Source organism: Sesamum indicum, linkage group LG11, assembly GCF_000512975.1.
Source record: "Sesamum indicum cultivar Zhongzhi No. 13 linkage group LG11, S_indicum_v1.0, whole genome shotgun sequence".
Classification (NCBI taxonomy): domain Eukaryota; kingdom Viridiplantae; phylum Streptophyta; class Magnoliopsida; order Lamiales; family Pedaliaceae; genus Sesamum; species Sesamum indicum.
This window is the reverse complement of record NC_026155.1, coordinates 14,056,553-14,078,418: the sequence shown is the minus strand read 5'-3', so window position 1 is coordinate 14,078,418 and position 21,866 is coordinate 14,056,553. Positions and strand designations below refer to the sequence as shown.

The window sequence follows — 21,866 nt, the reverse complement described above, 5'->3', positions numbered from 1 at the left end:
TGTTTGATGCTTCACGTGCATATACATACACAAGCGGAAGCATGATATCTCTCGTATATGCATTATAACCTGGTTTATACATGTCAAAGTACGTAGAAAGTCTAATAATGTTAAGTTCTCTCTTTCTGTATGCATTCAGTATCATGCTTTCTAGTCCATCGGAAGTACCTATTCCATGAAATACATGATTTGTGGAATAGAGAGTAATTTTAGCATTCGATACATTGTCGCTTCAAAAATTGATTGGAGTAAATCATCATCACAGTATATCATGTCCCCATGTGTTTTGGACCATGTTTTCTTCATTCCTATGCATCCTTACGTGAGGAACTGACATTCAGTCAAATGTTAGATCTTGGGTATCCGGCTCCGCTGAGTCTAAAATGTGATTCTTAGACTTCATTCGGAGAAGTAAAGATCATTGCAATTCTGTTAAAGTGTAACTCTAGAACAGTGAATACAAGATTCGTCTAATCTATTTGGCAATGCAAGAAAACACTGTTACACAAGAAAATATTTTTATTGACATTGGCTAAATATTTTTAACTGGCACAAATATCTTAAATTTTCTTTTAACCACAGGATTGAAACATGTGGAAGGACATTTGCAATGCTGTCTTATGCTTATTTCAGCAAGATGTGTTTTCCTTTGTTGTCAGGTCGACAGAAAAGATTTGACTCACCTGAAGGTTTATGCCATTGATGTTGATGAAGCTGATGAGGTACACCCTAACCTCATTCAGGCTATTTCCCATATGATTTGAGATTCATAGGGCAAGTAATTATAGATTATATGCTCGAGAAGGAGTTACTTGCAAATTGCTAATAAGCAGGCATGTGCAGCTTGATGATGCACTGAGTGCAACTAGGCTTCAGGACGGCCGCATAAAAGTCTGGATTCATGTTGCAGATCCGAGTAGATTAGTTAAGCCAGGGAGCATCATAGACAAGTATATCTGATATTCATGCAAGTTCATGTTTCAAAACTGATCTTCTGAGGCATTTTGTAACATAGTTCTTGATTTTAGAGAGGCAATGAAGAGGGGAACCTCTGTGTTTCTACCAACTGTTACTTACCCCATGTTCCCCGAGAAGTTAGCCATGGAAGGCATGAGTTTGAAGCAAGGAGACCGCTGCAAAGCCGTCACAGTTTCTGTTGTGCTGCATTCTGATGGCAGGTAAGTGGATAACTCCTGTAAAGTTGGTTGTAATATATTATAATAGAAGTCCACACCTTTGGAAGTAAAAGTTCAGATTACCGAACCAAACTTCTTTTCTTCTCCCGTCTGATCAGTTTACTGTGTGGTATTACTAGCTCCCCCCTCATTTTACCTGAGTTTAGTTTCCATTAAGTCTACTAATTATATGGGAAGAAAATATTAGCCATACTTATTATGATTGGACAATGTAATAATATTTCGTCGTACCTGTGAAAGTTTATTTCACTATTGGACATGGTTTAGCAGGGACTGTGACGTTACAGCGTCTTTTAGAGATCTGCCACTGATCACCCTGCTTTCCTAAAAGACAAGCAAGGGCTTAAGTTGCAGTAACCTCCTTCTGGAGATAATCTCTCTACCACTCTCTGCACCATGAGCAATATGATCATGTTGGCCTTTTTTGTGCAAAAATCTATCTGCTACCTTAATGGCCGAAAAGATCTTCTGCTTGATTAAAACTTGTCTTACAATTTCTTACAATTAGCCAATAATTTGAATTGTCTGAGTTTATTATTCCTTGTCATCTCATGCCGGAGCAAACTGTGGCTCGGTCTCATCGGGCCAAATTATCTTTCTTTTTAATGGTTACACTGAATAGTACAGTAGACATTTTACATGCATGGCATGAGTAAATCTTGAAAATAGACTTATTGCTTGATTTTTTTATAGCATTGCAGAATACTCAGTTGAAAACTCTATCATCAAACCGACATATATGCTAACCTATGAGAGTGCGACAGAACTTCTCCATCTGAACCTGGAAGAGGAGGCTGAATTGAGACTTCTCTCCGAGGCTGCTAGACTCCGATTGCAATGGCGTCGAGGACAGGTCGATATTATGTTTCATTGAGGTTGATTTAGCCTTTTGCATTTAAGTCAATAGTGTCACCTTGTTGGTTCCTTCTTCATCTCTTATGTATAACTGGTGACAAAAAACATGTTTCATTTCTTCACAGCCATTTGTCTGAGAATTGTCACATGAGAAGATAAAAGGGTTTAAAGTTTAATAGTCTCTCCAAGTTCATTTACGGTTGGCTGTTGACCATATGAGGGGAGCTGGAGAAAGTTATCTGGCCTTGAATTGTGAAACCTTTGATAGGCTCATTAGAAGGCAATCCAAGTTTCTAGCTGCTTGATTGACTTCAGTGGCATATATTGGTCCTGCTCTTTTACTTCTCTTTTGTTAGCCATCCTAGTTGGTTATGGTGTTTGATTACGCATTTTTTTTTTAATTACTGCAGTTCATGTTATGCCATGTGTATTTTTTTTAAGACAAGGTCCATCTGAAACTTGAGTAAATGCAAATTTAATGCAACACTTATCCATGTTTCTTTATGTTTTCTGATGCCTCCATTAGAATTGTGAGGCCGATCTAATGATTCCCCATCTACTATGGGAAGCTGGGAGTGTCCATTAATTCCTCATACTTTTGGTTTTCTCTCAGGATTATGCAATTGGCTTACTGTAAAAACAAACTATTTGGCATCTTACAAATAAAGCTGTGATTGCCTTCTATGTTGTATTGCTCTACATTTCCATTATCCCATCTGCAGCTCTTTGTATATGATCTGCAATTCCTTGTGTAGGGAGCAATAGACACATCTACATTAGATACCAGAATCAAAGTGACTAACCCAGATGATCCAGAGCCCTTGATCAGGCTGTATGTGGAAAATCAGGCAGAGCCTGCAATGCGACTTGTATCTGAGATGATGATACTTTGTGGCGAAGTTATAGCAACTTTTGGTTCTCATAACAACATTGCTCTACCTTATCGGGGGCAGCCTCAGTCAAATATTGATACGTCTGCTTTTGACCATCTTCCTGAAGGCCCTGTGAGGAGTTCTGCTATAGTTAGAATCATGCGTGCTGCTGAAATGGATTTCAGGAAGCCTACGCGCCATGGAGTTTTAGGACTTCCTGGATATGTTCAGTTCACATCTCCTATTCGCAGATATATGGATCTCCTGGCTCACTATCAGGTATTTATGGTTGTTTAGACATGAAAATGATTTTGCATGCCCTACCCTAGCTTTAACCTAGTCTATAGATTTGGCAAAATTGATTGGCTCTTGTGGCCTGAAAGCTCAAGTGATTGTCCCCTCGCCAAGTCTTTGCATAGACAAGGACTCAAGCTTCCCTTGCTTTGGTATTTTGGAAATTATCATCCCATCCATTCTTTGTGGGCAACCGAGTTAGAAAGCCTTTCAATAATATAAAATATTCCCATTTACGGTTAACCTCTTAGGAGATACCTGTCATTTGTCCCTATATGCAGTTTGAAGATTGTAACTTTCATCATTTAAAAAGTAAATACTTGCTAATATAAGATTTACTGTCACTGATCTACTAAAAAATAAACATTTAATAACATTGCTTGAGAAATTGCCATGCTAATTATTTCCGATATGTAGGTGAAAGCATTCCTCAGGGGGGATTCTCCTCCTTTCTCAGCAGGACAATTGGAAGGGATGGCTTCAGTGGTGAACATGAATATTAGGGTAGTAAGGAGGCTCAGCTCCAGCAGTCTCCGGTATTGGATAATAGAATACTTGCGGCGGCAACCAAAAGGAAAAAGGTTTTCTGCTTTGGTCCTCCGATTCATCAAAGATAGAGTTGCAGCAATACTCTTGATAGAGGTAATGACAATAGTTGCTTCAGATTTTACCAGTGGCAAGTAATTATAAGATGGTTAATTTTACTTTACACCTTTAAAGCCAAAACGTGGTGCTTTCTTTGTCATGTCAACACCATAACGTGTGTGTTCCTTGGCTAGGTTGGATTACAAGCTTCTGCCTGGGTATCTGTTGGTGTACAGGTGGGCGACGAAGTAAAAGTTCAGGTGGAAGAAGCACATCCGCGTGATGATGTTCTTTCTTTCAAAGAGGTTCCAGGAATATAAGGACTTTATTCTGGTGAAGTTCAATGCAGTGATGAAATTTAAGTAGGTCCTTTGAAGGGAATATGCAGAAATTGATCTCTTTCTCAAGAACGATGTGGCATTTGCTTTAATGCAGTCGTTGGTATTATTATTTAACAGAAAATAGCATCGACTGACACTGAAGACTGAGGTAGCTCCTCTTCTCACATAAAATGCTGATGGAGTTGGCCAGTCAAACTTGAGGTTAGGTAATTTAGAGATTGTCGTACCTGAAGAACTAGGTGCTGTATAATGTGCATACTCGTATGTTAGGCAACGAGCAAGCTGCTGGATTGTTAAATCACATCGACGAGGAAGGCTACTGCTCAGGCAACGGTATCATGTGATTCTTTTGGTGTCAGGGACAAGGGTTCAGGAAAGTCTTTATAGAAGAGGGCACTCATCCTTCCCTCCTTTGTATCCTGTATATACATAATTTTGAATGTAATACTTTTTGTATCTGAATATAGCGGTATCAATGCCTCGAGGAAAATTGAAAGATAAAAATGTGTGCAATCCTCTTCTTTTGTCTCCTGCCCTCTTCCCTTCGGAGATACATTTAGATTTCTTGTAGACGACTTCTCCTGGCACGATTGGACTTAATTGTGTTGCGTGATTGGGTGGCACCACAGTTTAAAATCAACAGGAGATGGTCATCTGTTGGGTCATAATATACCGCAGAAGGGGGCGATACAGGTGTGTAACTTATGAACAAGGTATCATCTCTCTACCTTCTCATTGGAAAGGTAGAGAGACTAGTTATTTGCATTGATCTGCTGAATAGATTAAATTCTGGGTCCAGATGCGGCTGCATAGCATATGCACGTCGGCTGGTCCATCTGCAGTAAATGTAGTGTGGTTTTCAGATATGTAGGCAAATTGTTAATATATGCCGGTAGAGGTAGGCTAAAAGGCATGTGCAGAATAACTTAAATCTTACATTATAATAAATGTTTGATAAAAGAAACAAGAGAAATATACACAAGAATGTGTGAAAAGAAAAATTGCGAGATTTTGAGAAAGAAACGATGGAGAAAAGAATTGCAAGATAGATTAAAAACACTGATTCATTTTCCACCAGTAAATGATAAGAATGCAGACACCACACATCCATCAAGAAGAATTAAACTTGCGGGTATACATAAAAATAAGACAAAATTGAAATTGAGTTTGGCAAAGGGCAAAAAATAATTTCAAGTGGGTAAAATGTGATATTGCCATAGCAGCAGTGCAGGTTGCGAATGCATAAATGTATGTGAATGTTAACCCACACCTTATCTCATGGGCCCTCCATCAACAACCAAAAACTGAGAGCTTCTGCTACGCTGGCAACAGCACATGCTCCCCTGACACCAGAATCTGGCAATTCGGTGCGCAGTCATATTTGTTTCAAATCAGTTCTCCCACATTTTCCCATTTTAGACCAAAGAGGAAAAAACCCACACGCCACCTCTCACCCTCACCGCCACTAAACTATTCTCCGCAGCGCCATTACCATTTATTTCTACACGGTTTCACGCTACTCGAAGAACACCATTTTTAATACTATATAATTATCAACCCCCCCTTCATCCATTCTAAATATTTCCCAACTCCATTTTAACACTATGCACTCTCTACGTATAATCCTGTTGATTATTTACATGAGCTTTATAAAAGTTGTCTTGTTTCTCCCCTAGTATGTAAAAGAGAAGTCGCATTTTAACTGTTCCAAAAAAGGGGGGATAAAAGAGAAAAGACAAGTCGCATTTGCATCCATGTGATTGATTGTGAAGACGTATTTATGCATTAGCAAAAAGAGGGAGATGGCCCAAATCAAAATGCGTATGGATGGATGATAAGTCTCATTCTGCTTTCTTGTCCAAAATCTACAATGTCCCTCTTTACCTATACATGCAATCCTCTGTTTTTGTATGTGTATGAATATGCATGATTTATCACCTTCACATCAATACTCTCTATATATATTTATTCTTTATCTTTCAATTTTATTCAATTAAATTGCTCTCAAGGATACTGTATTCAAATACTACAGTACCAAGTATCTAAAATGCATTAATTAGGAGCACAAGCTTTGAAAATTAAAGAAAATATTGTCTAAGAAAGTCAACTTGGAGGAAAGCATAAAATATTAGCAAATTTCTTAATTTTTATGATTATTATTATAGAAGGTTTAATTGATGACCGACCAAGCAAAGTTGTGGGAAAAATTAAGAAATGTTGTAATTAGTAGGAAGCATTAATTCCTTGGGTTGCTAATGAGAAGTGGTACGGAAACATTTGGAATCCAAAGTACAGTCCTTTTGCTTAAAATAACCAATTCTGTGTTTATATATATTAATTATGCTAATTGACTTTTGCTTAAAATAACCCATTCTGTGTTTATATATATTAATCATTCATGCCCTCTCTCAATTATTAATATTTAATGTATATATATATATATATATATATATCACGTCAACTAATGCATGTAGAAGATGTTAATTAATGATGATTGTAATTTCTAATTAATGAATTGCTGATCCATATTCTTTTTATAATTAAATGAAATTATATATTTAAAAGTATATCTGACGTGTTTGTCAGAAATATATATTAATAAGATGAGTAATTACACTATAATCTGACGAAGTCGCATATTTGCATGTGAGTTGAGATCCCTAAAATCGTATACCCAAAAAGTCAATCCCCAATTGCGTCCAAATCAACTCTCTTCCCCCACTAATCATTCATTTCATTAAATAAAAATGCTATACCTTAATCATCATCATTATTATTATTATTAAATTACTTAAGTGTATCTTCTACTTTAGATGTAATCTTCTACAACTACGTTATTAAATAATTTAATTTATTTTTCAATTGGAAACAACAAATTAAGTGGCAGTACTCATTCGAAATCGAGTACGGTCATGACCTATCATAATTGTGGGTGAGAGAAATCGAAACAGTTTCACGTGTGTGAATTAGGGGTTGGAGCGATATTGGTGCCAACATCACATGTATTCCCAACCCTAATGCCCTAATCTTAATCACCAACCAACCCTAACGCTTAGTTTAAATTGGTCTGCGATCTACGTACATAATTATTCCCATTTAATCAAAATTAGCAATGAATGAACTTATTTGAAAAATCGAGCCTATCAAACTTAAATAAAAATAAAATATACCTATCTTAAAATAATTTTATAATTGTATATATATAAATGATTTAAAATAAAAAATATAATCCGCTTATATACTGATAAAGTATTTGGGAAGTGAATGGGCAATTGAGTAATAGTGGGTTGAGGCGTCAATGATTGATTATAATTAAATCAAAAAATACCATTTACGTTTAATACAAGATATGTAGCATTAAACTCATCATGCATGTGCTCAATTTAATTGTCTACTTTTCTGATTTCCGACGCTAAACTCAAGATTCTTATATATATTATTTTATTATATTAATCAAAATATGTAAGTTTTATTGTCATTTCCAACTTGAAAACCACTTGTTACATACTTTGAGACATCCAAGCACATAAAATAAACGTCAAAGAATTAATATGTCGAAATATTATTAGTCTGAAATGGATAGATTTGAAACAACTCGAGTATTTTTATGTAAATTTGTATGAAAATCAGGTCAAGATATACTACTATAGGTAGTTGGTGGAAACAAAATAATTAAAACCAACAATATATAAAGGATTGAAATTAGGTAGCTGTAGAATCAAATAATTATGAGGATGGACAAATCATTAAATTATCCCCTAAAATTAGAGTAACATTTTTTATCGAATCCTTATTTTTGTGGTTTATATGATTGAAATTATAAGTAAATAAGGTGAATATACAGTGTATTCAATTTTTTTTTTTTTTGGTGGAATTTGGAAAATCTTGTTAAATTGTTTTTTTTTTTCGAATTTTTTCCATTGATTTTGGTTCTTGCATTTAACATGATGGTTTAAATGCCCTCAATTGTCAGCTATTATCGTTGGGACAACTTGGCCAACCCAGAACTTTATATCCCTTTTTGCATTTGAATTTCATTTATTTTTTTTTTGAAAAAATGGGTCCAGTTGTTCTTAATTGTATTTAATTCTTGAGTTGTATTATTATTATTATTTTATTATTAGAATTTTTGGTATGGCGGAAGGGAAAGGAACCACCAATGTTGCATACCCTCTTAATCAAATAATTGTATTTTATTTCTTTGAAATAAATATCTTATTTTATGCAAGACCGTTTTAGTTAAAAGAAAAAAAATATTAAAAGTAGAGGCATTTAATAAAAACTAGAATATTGATAAACCCTAAATACTTATCATAATGTTTGGATTCGTTTTCTGAGTGTTTTGTTATATTTTATGGAAATAGAGATAGAAAAAAAAATAAGTGTGTGTTAGAGATAATATGTATATTTGAATTTATTTTTGAAGATAATTTAAATAAGTATTATATGTTTAATATTGTGTTTGAGGAGACAAAAATAATTTCGTATCATATTCATATCTACTGTGATGTGAGAGAGAGTGAAGGGTAAAAAGGTACATTAACGAGGGGAGGGAAATAGGCACTTGACCCTGCCCCTTTGTCCCACTCCCCTAGTAGCCCGCCCTTCCCCTCCATAAGTACCCCCCCACCTCCCTTCCGCTTTCCATTCGCCCCCAAAATCCCAACGACCCTTCATTTTCTCTCTCTAGAAACACTCCCTCTCTCTGCTGCGTCTTTCCCTCTCCATAGAGCTCCACAGCTCTACAAATCTAAATCCACAGTCGAGAGAGTTGGAAGAACAAAATGCTCGCTGCAATGAAGTTGCTCCTCTGCATTTCCAGCATCCTCTGCTTCCTGACTTGCTCCGACGCCAGAATCCCCGGGGTATATTCCGGTGGCCCCTGGCAAAGTGCTCACGCCACCTTCTATGGCGGCAGCGACGCCTCGGGAACCATGGGTAAACACTCATTCCCCTTGTTTTTTCAACGTACTTACTAGAAAAAACGTACGTTTTGCTAAAACTTCCATTTTCTCCTGTGTTTCTCTCTAGGTGGTGCTTGTGGGTACGGAAATTTGTACAGCCAAGGCTACGGCGTGAACACAGCAGCACTAAGCACGGCGCTGTTCAACAATGGACTGAGCTGTGGTGCCTGTTTCGAAATCAAGTGCGACGCGGCGCAGGACCCCAAGTGGTGCAACCCCGGCAGCCCGTCCATTTTGGTGACGGCCACTAATTTCTGCCCGCCGAACTACGCGCTGCCCAATGACAACGGCGGATGGTGCAATCCCCCCAGAGAACATTTTGATCTGGCCATGCCCATGTTCCTCAAGATTGCACAGTACAGCGCCGGCATCGTCCCCGTTAACTTCCGCAGGTAAGCTCTCCATATTGCCCGCATATTGAGCTGCTCAAATGCTTTGTCTTAAGGTTAATTTCAATTTTTGAGGGTAGTTTTGTCTTTGCTGGTTGTCAATCTTTTGTGGTGGTTGCCCGAATCTGGCGAAGTTTTGTGTCCTTTAACTGACAGAATCCATGCTATCCGCTTTATTCGGTTGGTAATGCTATTCTGAATTTCCCACTATGGTTGTCAGAGCGCCTCATCTCACATACCGTGGGCATTCTTGTCCTTTAACCTAACTTATATTGGCTTGACTAATATGCCCCCCCATACTTTTTCCTTTTAATTAATATTACAACTTAAGTTAAGTAGGCCCACTTGCTGCACGATGCATAGAGTGCCCTCCTTCGCTCTTTATTATATACACTACATTAATTAAAAAGGGTAATTATGTGGTCCCTTGAGGTGTATCTATGAGGAGGGCATTAATGTAATTGAACGCCTGGGTAATAGTTGCCGGGGTAATATGGAATGGCGTGCTTCGAATTCAGAGAAACCCTGAGCCCGTCCCACGGTATCCCACGCGCTGCCTGGGGCCCACACACACCTACGTTAAAAGCCGCGCCTAAAAATGGTCCATGCCACCGGAATTACCGGTCCACTTAGGGTCTCTTACGGCACATATCTTTGATGGGTTTCTTTTAATTTGCTTGTGTTTGTCTTGGATTTCACAGGATACCGTGCAGAAAACAAGGTGGGATCAGATTCACAATCAACGGTTTCCGTTACTTCAACTTGGTCCTGGTCACCAACGTGGGGGGTGCAGGGGACATCGTGCGCCTGAGCATCAAGGGTGCGAACACCCAGTGGCTGCCCATGAGCCGCAACTGGGGGCAGAATTGGCAATCCAACGCTGATATAGTGGGGCAGGCCCTGTCATTTAGGGTGACAGCCAGCGACGGTCGCAAATCAACTTCCATGAACGTGGCACCCGCTAATTGGCAGTTTGGGCAGACCTTCGTGGGCAAAAATTTCAGGGTCTAAAACCCACGTCCCGCCTTCAAATCTTCTCTTTTTTCCCGGGAAGAAATTTGAAGATAGAAAGTAGTACAACAAGGGTTTAAAAAAGCAAAAACATATAGTGGGAGGGAGTAGAAATTTACTTTTACTATATAGGGTTAGAAAAAAGTGTGCAAGTGTGTCTTTTTTACCACTTTGAAAATGGGTTTGCTGCTTTTTACCTTTTTAGTTGTGTTGGTAAAAAGTTGAAAGAAAAAAGGAAAAAGGGGGCATCGTAGGAGGCTGAAGAGGCTGCAGGAAAAAGTTAAAAGGAAATGTAGCCCGCAGCTTCGAACTATCTATAGTGTAATGGATACTCCTCACTACCTAATAATATATATATATATATGTATTGATGAAAATGTTTGAGTTTGCCTCTTTTATGTGTTGGTGCAATTTGAATTGATGGAAATGGTGTAATTGACCAATCATCCAAAGAAAAGAGCTAATTCCTAATTCCTAATTCCTTGTGTTTTTAGTTTGACAAGAATGGTAAAAGTGGAGAGAGATGGGCAATGCTATTAATTCAGATATGGATTTTGTGATTGATTGATTCATTGATTCTGGTTTGGGCAAGATAACAAAACATTTCTCCTCACAACAATCTTCATTCTATTTCTATCTTAAACAATCCAAACACTACAATGCACCAAAACACTTCACTTTCCCATTTGCTTCTCCACTTTCCAACTTTCTATTCTGCCCTTTTTTTTTAAAAAACAAAAAATTATAAGATTTAGAATCCAGAAATAAGAAATAAGAGTCGGCTGATTTGATTGCGGTGGTATAAAATAGTGGATCCGGGTCAGAGAAATTGTGGACATGCAGAAATTCATGTGCTGCTCTGCTGCCAATGTCTTTCACTAATTCTTCTCTACTTTTTCTGTTTTTATTGCCATAACTTTGTTCTTGTCCCATTCAATATGTATGTATGTATGTATGTATGTATGTATCTACCCTTGTTTTTCCTTTCACTTTCACCCACCCATCATTATTTACTTTAGTATTTATTTCCTTCTTAAAAATGAAGCAAATATATAGATGCATTGTTTACCTTTGATTAATTACACATAATTACTGTTATTTTTGGGCAAAAACAGTGGTAGTGATTTTGATGAAGTTGTCGGTTCTAAAGCAGATAACGCGTTTTGATATGTGACGACTCCTCTGCATTTCTTTGCCATTGCCACAGAAACTTGACCCCAATATCTAATGATCTGAAAAAGTTAAAAAGGGAAAGTTAGGGTAGCTACATTCTGCAAATACACTTAAAGTCGCATTACTCTCCACCCGTTTCTTTAATTGCTTCTTTACTAGATGCTGACTCCAACCCTCCCTTTATTGGAACTGGAAAGATGAACCTACTCAAACTAATTGGATTCAATTATTTATTTTTCATTTGAATATCAAAGCCTCGAATGTGAATATATCATCAACTGATGGCAGTAATTCATTTATAGTCGAAATTGGTTTTATGATATTTGTGATGGTTAATTAATTATTTGTGGTTTGATATGCCTGCTATCCTATTCAACCCAATTTACCTACGTCTCTAATTAAATAATAACTATATTTGGACACATGCATGCATGGACTTAATTAAATAAAGTAGTTTGGTCAATCTCAAAGGGAAATGTGGTCAGAGATGGTGTTTGGTTTCCCCAACAAGGAAGAAAGAGAATTCAAGGATTTTATTCCTCATCTTCCACTGCAAATTAAGTCTCCAAATTAGAAAATTCTTGTCCCAACCTGATTTAGTCGAATCAATTCAATCACATCATACTTATTCTGTGATTGATCACTTTACATCAATCACATGACAAGTGTATTATATTTTCCATATAATTAAATTCATATTTGGTTGAGCCTGATCCGAGCAAAAATTTCCCCAAAAAATTACATACAACACCTAAAATTAAGGATGTAAAGGACCATTGGCTTTCCTACCTGTACACCATTCGTAAAGTTAAATCTCATACTATGATTCTAACCTATATATAATATTCACTCTACTACATTCAGAGTACTAAGACTTCTCCATCAACAAAAATGCAGTATTAATTGTATTAATATCCCCACTCACACATTATTTCATCTCTTTCTATTTAGTAAAATTCATTACAACTCTATAATTATCGACTGTTATCATTAAAAAAGAAAAAAAAATCTATAATTATCTAACTAACAAACAACTATTATTAAAATAATGAATACCCAGTAGTGAAATTAAAATTCATGACCTCATAGTCATAACAAGACATCATGTTAACTTGTCAATTATTGAAACGAATGGCAGCCGAGTTGTGAGAAAAAATGTGCGTTTTTTGGCAACTTGGATTGGTGCCAAAGTCTTAGATTTGTGAGTTGAAATTTAGAACATAACCCAAAGAATATGTTCTTATATTGATGAAAAGGTTAGGGTTGAGTGGATGAAATGTGGTCGTGGGCTTAGGATTCTTACAAGATATATATATTTGTATGAAAAACTAAAAGTAGAATCAATGCCTTTGAAGAACGAAACCTTCTTTTACAAATAAAAAGCGGTGGTAGAACAGAAAGGGGATGCAATTGCAACCTCGTCCGCCTCCACACACAACTAAACATTTTAACTCATAGAATGTACCATGATAAATGTCGTATACTCAATCTGATAAATATCGTATACTCAATTCAAGTATTTGCAAAAACTCGTATACTCAATCTGATATTTATCAAAAAGACTCGAATATCAATTAGATTATTTATAAAAACTGATGTATCAATTTGATAATAATACCAAAATTCAACACAAAAATAATTTTTACTGTGAGTAATAGTGAAGCTCACTCTGACTGAGCTTTGAGATTTGATTTGCAAATGGAAAGGTATAAACAATTAAGCCCAACAAAATTATACTAGAATTGATGATTTGGAGTTGCTTTCAAGAGAGGCCCAAGAGAAGACTAGTTATTCTACTAGACCGGACTGGACTGGACCTCCTCATCCACAAAACACCCTAATTTGGAATTTAGCATTTCCATAAACCCAGTTTGATAGGTAAACACCAATTCACCTCCTAAACATCAAAATTCGCCGTCTGTGGGAATCGAACCCACGACCACGTGGTTAAAAGCCACGCGCTCTACCGGCTGAGCTAAGACGGCTTGTCGGTTGTGCTGAAGCTGATCTATAAGAATAACTTCCCATTTTCTCAACAGATGTAATTGGTGAATCTGGATCCGGAATGATTGCAAGTGGAAGAATTATGATGATTAATCTTCAACTAATCCACTTGGAGACCCTTTGAATACTTTTGGTGGCTATGTCTCAAATTGCAACTGATGCGATTACGACGTTTCACCTCAAATGTCAAAACCCATACCATTACAATAATCCCAAAGCAACCTTTACTTCTAGAACATGAGGATGAGGTGAGGAGCATTCTTGTTTGACCATGTCTTCCCACTTCATTTTGGAGTTGAAATCAAGCGTGAAGCAAAGTCTACGCAGCCCAATAAACAACTTCCTCTCCTAATTCCTACTCCCACAAAAATAAAGAAATCAATACACATCTCTTTGCTTGATATCATGAACCCTTCACCCCTGTCCAAGATTTACAACCAGCAACTCTACTCTTGACCGCAATTTCATAGTCATCATGGCAGGCAGCCAATCTGTTTACTAATGTCAAAATCCTCGAAAAGCTTAAGCCAGTCACAGTCAGCCTTCCTTTCTGCTTCCAAAAGGGAATTGGCAGGATGATTGGAAATTGTGGCTGTGAGGTGATTGTGCAGAGATGGTAGAGCCAACACACAGACACGCACAAACATAAATTCTTTAGATAAATAAAACATCAAAATCTTGATCTTTGGACTAAGTCACAGTTTCCAGTTAACCAAAACAGAGCTCGAATATCTTGGAACATTTTCCAGACAGCACGAAAATCGGCAACTGTGAAGCAGTTAATAACTCTATAGTTTACAAATGCATGCATTACAGAATATTAAGAGGAAAAACTGTACAAGCTTCAGAAATATAGAAGTACAGATGTGTTTCTCCCGCAATTAGGCAATAAGTTCGCAACTAGTTTATGCATAAAGAGAGGCTGAAGGTCTGGGATAAGCCGATGCCGCTTGAGTTTCTTCAGTACTGCTTCTACAGGACTTAGGTCCACCATTTGATTGGCTATGCCGATTTAGCCGGTGGTCCTTTTGATCATTTTTCAAAGTAGTGTCCTTCGATTCCTGGAGCTGCTCCAGAGCTATTACCACCTCATCCATGTTTGGCCTTGACCTGGCATCCATGCTTAGGCATTGAAGAGCCAGGTTGGCTGCCTTCACAGCTCGACCCACTGTGTACTGTCCTTCAAGACGGGCATCCAGAACACGAAATATTCTACGTTTGTTGGTCAGGTAGGGTTTTGCCCACTCAATCAGATTATGTTCGCCGGTTGGGCGATTCTTGTCTATTGCTTTCTTACCAGTTAAAATCTCCAGGAGAACAACACCAAAGCTGTATACATCGCTCTTGGCAGTTAAATGACCTAACATACAAGGAAGTTTGGTTAATTAGGAAAAGAAATATAATCAAATGATAAAAAGAATAAGCACTGCTATTTTAAGGCCTGGGGGATAAGTCATAAGAGCTAATTTCATGAGCATCATTTGGATGATACTGCAGAGTAACTCTTATCTATTTTCTTGACATAGAAATTTCAGGTGGTAATTCCGTGTCATCTATACCTGTGGATAGATACTCTGGAGCAGCATATCCATAAGTTCCCATGACTCGTGTAGAGACATGACTCTTATCACCAGTTGGCCCATCCCTGGCCAACCCAAAATCTGATAGTTTGGCGTTGTAGTTCTGTGAATCAAGAAGCACGGATAACAAATCAATCCATCGGAAGCACCCAGTTACAAATAAAAACTGTTATTCTAGTGAAGAAGGCTTAATTACGATGATACTTCTGAAGCAAGGGAGGGGCATATGCTGAAAATACATACCGAATCAAGCAGGATATTAGAAGTCTTGAAGTCCCTGTATATTACTTGGGTTTCAGCGCCATGAAGAAAGGCAAGGCCCCTTGCAGCACCAAGTGCAATTTTCATCCTTATGCTCCAGGAAAGTGGCTGGAAGTAAGATCCTCCTAGTTCATCATGGAATCACTCTATCACTAGATTTTCAGGTGGTTGAAAACATTTTTATATTTCTATAACAGCAATCTAAAATGTACACAGATTATATTAGGCTATCTATAGCAGATAATGCTGAACTCACTCCTGAATAGATGGTTCTCCATGCTACCCTTTGGCATAAACTCGTATACCAAAAGTCTGTGGTCATCCTCTAAGCAGTAACCAATCAATTTCACAAGATTAGGATGACGAAGCTGCCCTAGATAGTTGATCTCAGCCTGTTATGAGAAAAGAAGCATTTACAGTAAGGAGATCATTTTACACGTGAAACAACTCTATCTATGCATGATGAAACTTAATAGTCAGAAATGGAAATTCAAGTGTCCGTCGAACATGCTACTGCAATCAACTGAAGAGTTTCTTTACTACATGATAGACATTAATGGCAATGAGCGATTCAATTTGTTGATTGACTCAGTTAAGTAAATTCTAAGTGAAAATACCAACAACTATCCATGATCAACCTTCCAAGAAAACAAAATTTTCGTCCTTCTGATGGAAATTATTAAAGATTATAGGGATGAATTTTACATACCAACCATTCCTTGTGCCCCTGCCAGCCCTCTTGGTTTAGCCTCTTAACAGCTACAACCATGCTAGAACCAGGTCTTGATGCTGCCAGTGAAGATTCGTCAATCCATCCTTTGAAAACAGAACCAAAACCTCCTTCCCCTAAGACACTGTCAGGACGGAAGTTTCTTGTGGCCGCTTTAAGATCGCTGAAAGTAAAGCTCTTTAAGTTGGACGACTGCAATATTTCACCTTCAGTTCGAGGGGTTGGAGGTACAGATGCAGAAGATGCCTTGCTGACTGAATTACTTAACTCGGTCCCATCCCCGCTTACCATTTTAGACGAATTCACACCTATGTACATTATCCATCAGGATCAGAACATATCATAAATTCACGAGATTGTACAGCACAAATTGAAGATTACTAGTACCAAGCATTTCTAAATGAATGTATAAACCCTTTGGAGCTAGGTATATAAACCCTTTGGAGCTAGGTATATCTTTCATACGCGTATGATATATGGAATAATATATCAGATTCAGTGGCCTACAAATAGAAAAACATCCAAGAGGAAATCTACCGTATAGCTCTTCCGCTCTCAAGTCCATTTGATTCTTTCTGCGTAGAATTTTATATATATTCGACAAAAATGCAGCGACCAAAAATTTCAGCTGCTTGAGAATTCCAATCAAACAACGCAATTGCCGATTATTATACAAAAATGGATGATATAGATGATACAATCAACAACATGGGTTCATATAGCTGTCGCAATTTCTACTTCAGTACTTTGAAAACAAATCAACAAGATTGTAACAGTGGGAGTGGGTTCATCCTATGCTTCATTTCTCAGCCAAAAGAAAATAAAAAATGAAAGTATTGTTCACCGCTTCAAATCAATACAAGAAAAAAGTTAAAGATGATTCAGAATATATATATACCTGTCCCAGTATGAAAAGGGCTCTCAGCCTTTATCTGATTGCTCAAGCAGATCCCCATCGAAATTCGCAGAAAGCCTCCAACAAACAGAACTTGAAATCTTTGTTATAACTCAAGTAAATAGCTCACAACTTCAAACCCACACCTGAAGCTTCCATTTTTTTTTTTTTCCCCAGCACATGCACAAAGAACAAACAACTTGCTCAGTTCAGGGACCCAAACGAAATGAAGCAAACTTCACTAACGGCCCCAGATCTGTTGTGAATCCTCAGAATTTTTCTTCTTCTCTCTCTCTAACTTAGGTGTCAGCCGCCAACGGTACAAGTAGTCAGTACCTCTCTCTTTCTCTCTCTTATTAAAGTTTAAGCCAGATGTTCTTCATTAAAAAGAGAGCAAAAAACACAAAAAGAGGAGATTTTGATGGGCAAAAAACACACGCACAAAGAAAAATAAATAATGAAGGAACCAATCTTGATGATCAACAGGTGGTTTTTCCTACATGGAAAATGGAAGTTTATAAAGGCTTGGTGGATTTTCCTGAGTCCAAGTTTTTCTTGTTCTTGCGGGGCCAATATGTAAAGAAGCCTCCTTTAGACCTTTATGGAGTATGGATGAAAGATTGACTTGATTCTTGTCTTTCCAGTGAGAGACAAAATTAAAGTGGAGAATTTTTATTTATTTTCCCCTAATGATGATTAATAGATTTACTTTAAGTTTGAAAGCAATTTCAACTACTTTACAAATTTTTTTTATCCAAATCAAATTTAACAAAATTAAATTAATTATAATTATGTAATTGAAAATTTAAGTACGTCAATTATACAATTTATTTGGATTCAATCTGACTCAATTTATATTAGAATTTTCGCACCTAACTGACAGCTTACAGTTTTTGGATTGCGTGTTTATGCTAAGTTCTCCACAATCCCCGTTTAAGGTGCCAGACTAGACTCTCCATGAGTTTAGTACACGACTACTATTATTTATTAGATATAATTAATAATGTCATGAATGATGGATTATTAAAGGCTTAAAGTTAACTCATATTATGGTCTTGAAATCTACATTAAGATACCTTTGTGTACGGAATCTTGAATTATTTACTAAATTCGAGGTATTTAATAATTTGTTTGTGACTAGGAATATTTTTTCTGTTCAAAATTATTGCAAAAATCGTTGGTAGCTCTGCCGATACTTAAAATATGTAATTAGTACTCTCTTGATCTTTTAGTATTTTTATACATTTAATTTCATTAAACACGAAATGTATGATCATGAAGTTTTAACCAGTAAAAAAAGAGAAGAAAATCGAAAGATATATAATAATAATGGCGTTAATGAGTGTTAAGTTTGAATAATTAAAAAGAGCAGTTGAAATATTTGACTTTGTAGAGAGAGGGGGGCCAAGTTGAATATGGACAAACTTGAATTCGCCCCACCTATGCCTCATTTTTTATTCAACTTGCTACTCTATTTATACTCAATTAACTAATGCTGTTCAACAAAATAATAGTGCTTCTTTAAATTAGAGTAACTGCTTTCAAATTTTATAATTATAATTTTTTTTATTGTTAAAAAATTATAAATACTTTTAAAATGAAAGATCATAAATAAAATATTTTTTTACAGTAGACTGTCATGAGTAGATATTGTTAGACGACTATTAAGTTTTGGGATCAATACGTGTTAAATACTTATTCTAATTTTACAATAATTACATATATATATATACATATATTAATTTGATACTTGGAAAAAAAATGTCATTTGATAGCATTAGCTAGGGAATATTTATGGCACAAAGGACCTTAAAATTGGGTAGCAGAATTGTTGGGAGGGCATTATGATGATGATGTGAGAGGAATTAAGAATAGCATTAATGTCTGCATTTATGCAGCTACATATGTATATATATTGGTTTGAAATGGGTATGATTAATGATGATATCCAAATCCCGGCCACACCATTTTTCCATCTGATGTTGATCGGTAGATGCAATAAATCATTAGCTGCTACTGCACTTGTGTCAACTATGTTCCCTCTTCCTCCCCTTTCAAAATTTGGACCTCCACAGCTTGCAACCAACAACCCTTCTTCCAATACTAACTTCATCAACCTTTTGTCTTGCTTGTGAAGTTGAAATTTCAGTATGTAAATAGCACGCTATCTCTCTCTCTCTCTCTATATATATATATATATATGTTATAATAATAGTTCTTTTGCTAATCAGACATATCAAAACGAGTTATTTTGCTATTCAGACATACCAACTAGTAAGCATGACGATACCAAATCTTATCCATCACAACCGCCCAGATGATGCTGATTTCTTCTGCTTTCTTCTTTATTAAATTACTTATTTCTATGCCAATACCAATCACAATTTTGTTATCAGGAGGCCAGAATTTGGGCCTAGTTGAAAAGCCCAAATCATATAACGAGTTGGGCCGAGGGGTCAGAGGGTTCTGATCTATAATTAACCCTACACCGTGTGCGGTCTGAAGTCTATCATTGTACCTCAATTCTCAATCCCAAGTTCCAAACATGTCCTTAATTACTCTTCTTCTACTATTATCGAGGCCCTGAATTCTTGGGACAATTTGCAGAAAAATGACTAATTATTCAATTACAAGATAAATATGTATATTATATTTACTATATAATCCATTTGATTCAATACTTAAACTTTTATTGGTTGTCAGTCCTCTCCATTGCTTCAGAATTTGTCGCACACACCACCACCTCCAAAATTAGGTCTGCCCCATCTCTACATAGTCTGAAAACAGTAGCCAGCTAGCTGCCTGAACCATCTACCTCTCAGCCTCATGAGGTAAATGGTTATGTTTTTTTCTGCCATGTACAATCAAAATCCACTCAATACATTTTTCACTTCAACAACAGTGGTGGTATGGAAAATGGTACATGCACGTACAATATAATTAATCAATGGCAAGTTATAAATGGATTTTATGGGAGTAATGGCTATATAATAATTAGGAATAATTACATCCTCTTTTATGAGATTTAGTGTAATTATGCGAAATTATATCTAATATTTATACTATGCTAAATACAATTTTTCAAATTACAAAAATTTATATATAATTATGCTAAATTAAAATGATATTATCCCTAATAATTATTATGTGCACTCCAAGTAATTAAATGCTTGGGGGATTGAGAGGACGAAGGGCGGAACCAGACGTAACGCATCACTGACAAATACAGAGGAAGAGTGCGGTCTGCAGTTGTGGCAGTAAGGTCCTGTCTTCTTCACTTTCGTCCCCGTGTGCCCAGAAACTCCGACTACCCACCCCCACCCCACTGGGATAGAATACATGGTATATATATTGAATATTTTGCTTCATGATGCACTTACTCATGGCATTCATGTCACTTGGCAATAAAACAAAGGCATCAAGATTGTCGCACTTAAGGTCTAGTAGACTCTAGGTGTATAGTCACATCAGTTGTTTTCAGAAAATGGAAATGTAGCAGAGGAGAAAATGTAAACAAGGCAGCGAAACGTCAATTCCGTGACATGCCATGCCATGATGATATATAGTTGCAAAGAACTATGCTTTTCTACGCTCAGAATTTCCCAATTATTGCAGGCTCATTCTTTGCTTCTTCTCCCTCGTTGTCCCATTGAACCCTTTTTCTTCTTTTCTTTGTTTTTCATCTCTTTTTATCTTTTTTACATCACCAGGAATAAAGGAAGAAAGTACTGTTTGCTGGCGATCATGTACACCTGTAAATGTGTGTGAGTGTGTGTAGCCATTTAAGTACAGACTCCAACCAATGAGGGTTGTAATTGTCAGAGCCTTTCAAAAGGGTCAGGCCTTTAATCTTTTACTCCACTCGCGTGATAACCTCTGAAAAAGCCCTTTGTTTTTCTCTTCTTTCCACCTTTGTGCCCGCATCTCCATTTTCCAAGCCTTCAACAAAACAGGGGGCCGGTGTTCTTTCATACCGTAGATATAGACATCCTTGTGCTGGAAACAAGAAATAGGAACCTGTTTCTCTCTGAGGTTTGTTTGCTGTTTTTCTTTTTTTTCATCTGCTATTCGTTATTCTTTGATTTATTTGTGTTCTTGGGTGTGCTCATGCAAATATCTGATTATGATATATGAAATGTGTTTGGCTTTGAGAAAAATGGAATCTTTTTGTGTAAACTTCTTAAACTTGTGAACTCTGTTCTTCTCATGATATTTTGTATTGAGTATCACGTACGATGAAGATAAAAGAAGGCCAAATTTCTTTTGTTTCTGGTGTTTCTGTTTGGTAATTCTCCATGTTTTATCCACTTGAAAAACGTTACTGAAACTGTGATATGTTTCTTCACTATGTTCACCTGGAAGCAAATATATAACCAGATGTGAACTTATCTGTGGTATTTCCATAGTCTTAATAGTTGCTTTGGGGTTTTTCATTATGGGAGCTTGAGAATTTGATCTTTCTTTTTTTTGAAATACAAGCAGTTTGATTTGATGTACTTCAGTTGAATAATGTTTCAGATTCACTCTGAAACATTCTCATTCGAACAACAATTCCACTTGCTATGCATTCTGTATTCTGTCTTTCACATTTCCTCATTGAGTCTCTCTTATCTTATTTGTCAGCACCATAAAATATTTGTGGTCTTACTTCAGCCATTAACTCCTTATTCTGTTCCTCGGTGTTTGTGCGGTTCAGTTTTTTCTTTTTGCTCTTCA

The 21,866-nt window shown here is 36.7% G+C and overlaps 4 protein-coding genes and 1 non-coding gene across 5 annotated transcripts in view; 3 read left to right on the top strand and 2 right to left on the bottom strand.

The window, feature by feature from the left end:
* The window catches only part of LOC105174453 (ribonuclease II, chloroplastic/mitochondrial), a 7,820-nt gene extending 3,164 nt beyond the window's left edge, over positions 1-4,656 (top strand). The window contains exons 8-14 of the mRNA XM_011096565.2: positions 660-722; positions 844-950; positions 1,029-1,178; positions 1,890-2,049; positions 2,807-3,202; positions 3,635-3,859; positions 3,997-4,656. Coding sequence (XP_011094867.1) covers positions 660-722; positions 844-950; positions 1,029-1,178; positions 1,890-2,049; positions 2,807-3,202; positions 3,635-3,859; positions 3,997-4,122 — 1,227 coding nt within the window. The 3' untranslated portion in view covers positions 4,123-4,656. The remainder of the gene's footprint in view (positions 1-659; positions 723-843; positions 951-1,028; positions 1,179-1,889; positions 2,050-2,806; positions 3,203-3,634; positions 3,860-3,996) is intronic.
* On the top strand, positions 8,774-10,905 carry LOC105174452 (expansin-A6). Its single transcript, XM_011096564.2, has 3 exons — positions 8,774-9,081; positions 9,175-9,499; positions 10,198-10,905. Exons 1-3 carry the CDS (start codon positions 8,928-8,930, stop codon positions 10,505-10,507), a joined length of 789 nt encoding a protein of 262 aa, XP_011094866.1. The 5' UTR covers positions 8,774-8,927; the 3' UTR covers positions 10,508-10,905.
* TRNAK-UUU lies at positions 13,593-13,665 on the bottom strand. Its single transcript has one exon. It is a non-coding gene; the product is annotated as a tRNA-Lys (tRNA).
* On the bottom strand, positions 14,321-17,727 carry LOC105174451 (probable serine/threonine-protein kinase PBL9). Its single transcript, XM_011096563.2, has 6 exons — positions 17,154-17,727; positions 16,235-16,563; positions 15,782-15,917; positions 15,508-15,650; positions 15,244-15,367; positions 14,321-15,044 (listed from the first exon to the last, which is right to left on the bottom strand). The coding sequence occupies exons 1-6, from the start codon at positions 17,209-17,211 to the stop codon at positions 14,590-14,592; spliced, it is 1,245 nt and encodes a 414-aa protein (XP_011094865.1). The 5' UTR covers positions 17,212-17,727; the 3' UTR covers positions 14,321-14,589.
* LOC105174712 (transcription factor AS1-like) overlaps positions 20,471-21,866 on the top strand; it is a 3,238-nt gene continuing 1,842 nt past the window's right edge. Inside the window, exon 1 of the mRNA XM_020697632.1 lies at positions 20,471-21,182. The gene's annotated coding sequence lies outside the window, so the exon portion shown is untranslated. The remainder of the gene's footprint in view (positions 21,183-21,866) is intronic.

What these genes read in the sequence shown, in the direction of transcription:
- LOC105174451 (XM_011096563.2), bottom strand. Translation starts at nt 17,211, where the DNA reads ATGGGGATCTGCTTGAGCAATCAGATAAAGGCTGAGAGCCCTTTTCAT. An exon ending in CCCTTTTCATACTGGGACAG is followed by an intron (nt 16,564 to 17,153) that starts GTATATATATAT and finishes TAATGTACATAG; the next exon opens with GTGTGAATTCGTCTAAAATG. An exon ending in TCCAGAGTATCTATCCACAG is followed by an intron (nt 15,045 to 15,243) that starts GTATAGATGACA and finishes CTTGTATGTTAG; the next exon opens with GTCATTTAACTGCCAAGAGC.
- LOC105174452 (XM_011096564.2), top strand. Translation starts at nt 8,928, where the DNA reads ATGCTCGCTGCAATGAAGTTGCTCCTCTGCATTTCCAGCATCCTCTGC. An exon ending in CGACGCCTCGGGAACCATGG is followed by an intron (nt 9,082 to 9,174) that starts GTAAACACTCAT and finishes GTTTCTCTCTAG; the next exon opens with GTGGTGCTTGTGGGTACGGA. An exon ending in GTCCCCGTTAACTTCCGCAG is followed by an intron (nt 9,500 to 10,197) that starts GTAAGCTCTCCA and finishes TGGATTTCACAG; the next exon opens with GATACCGTGCAGAAAACAAG.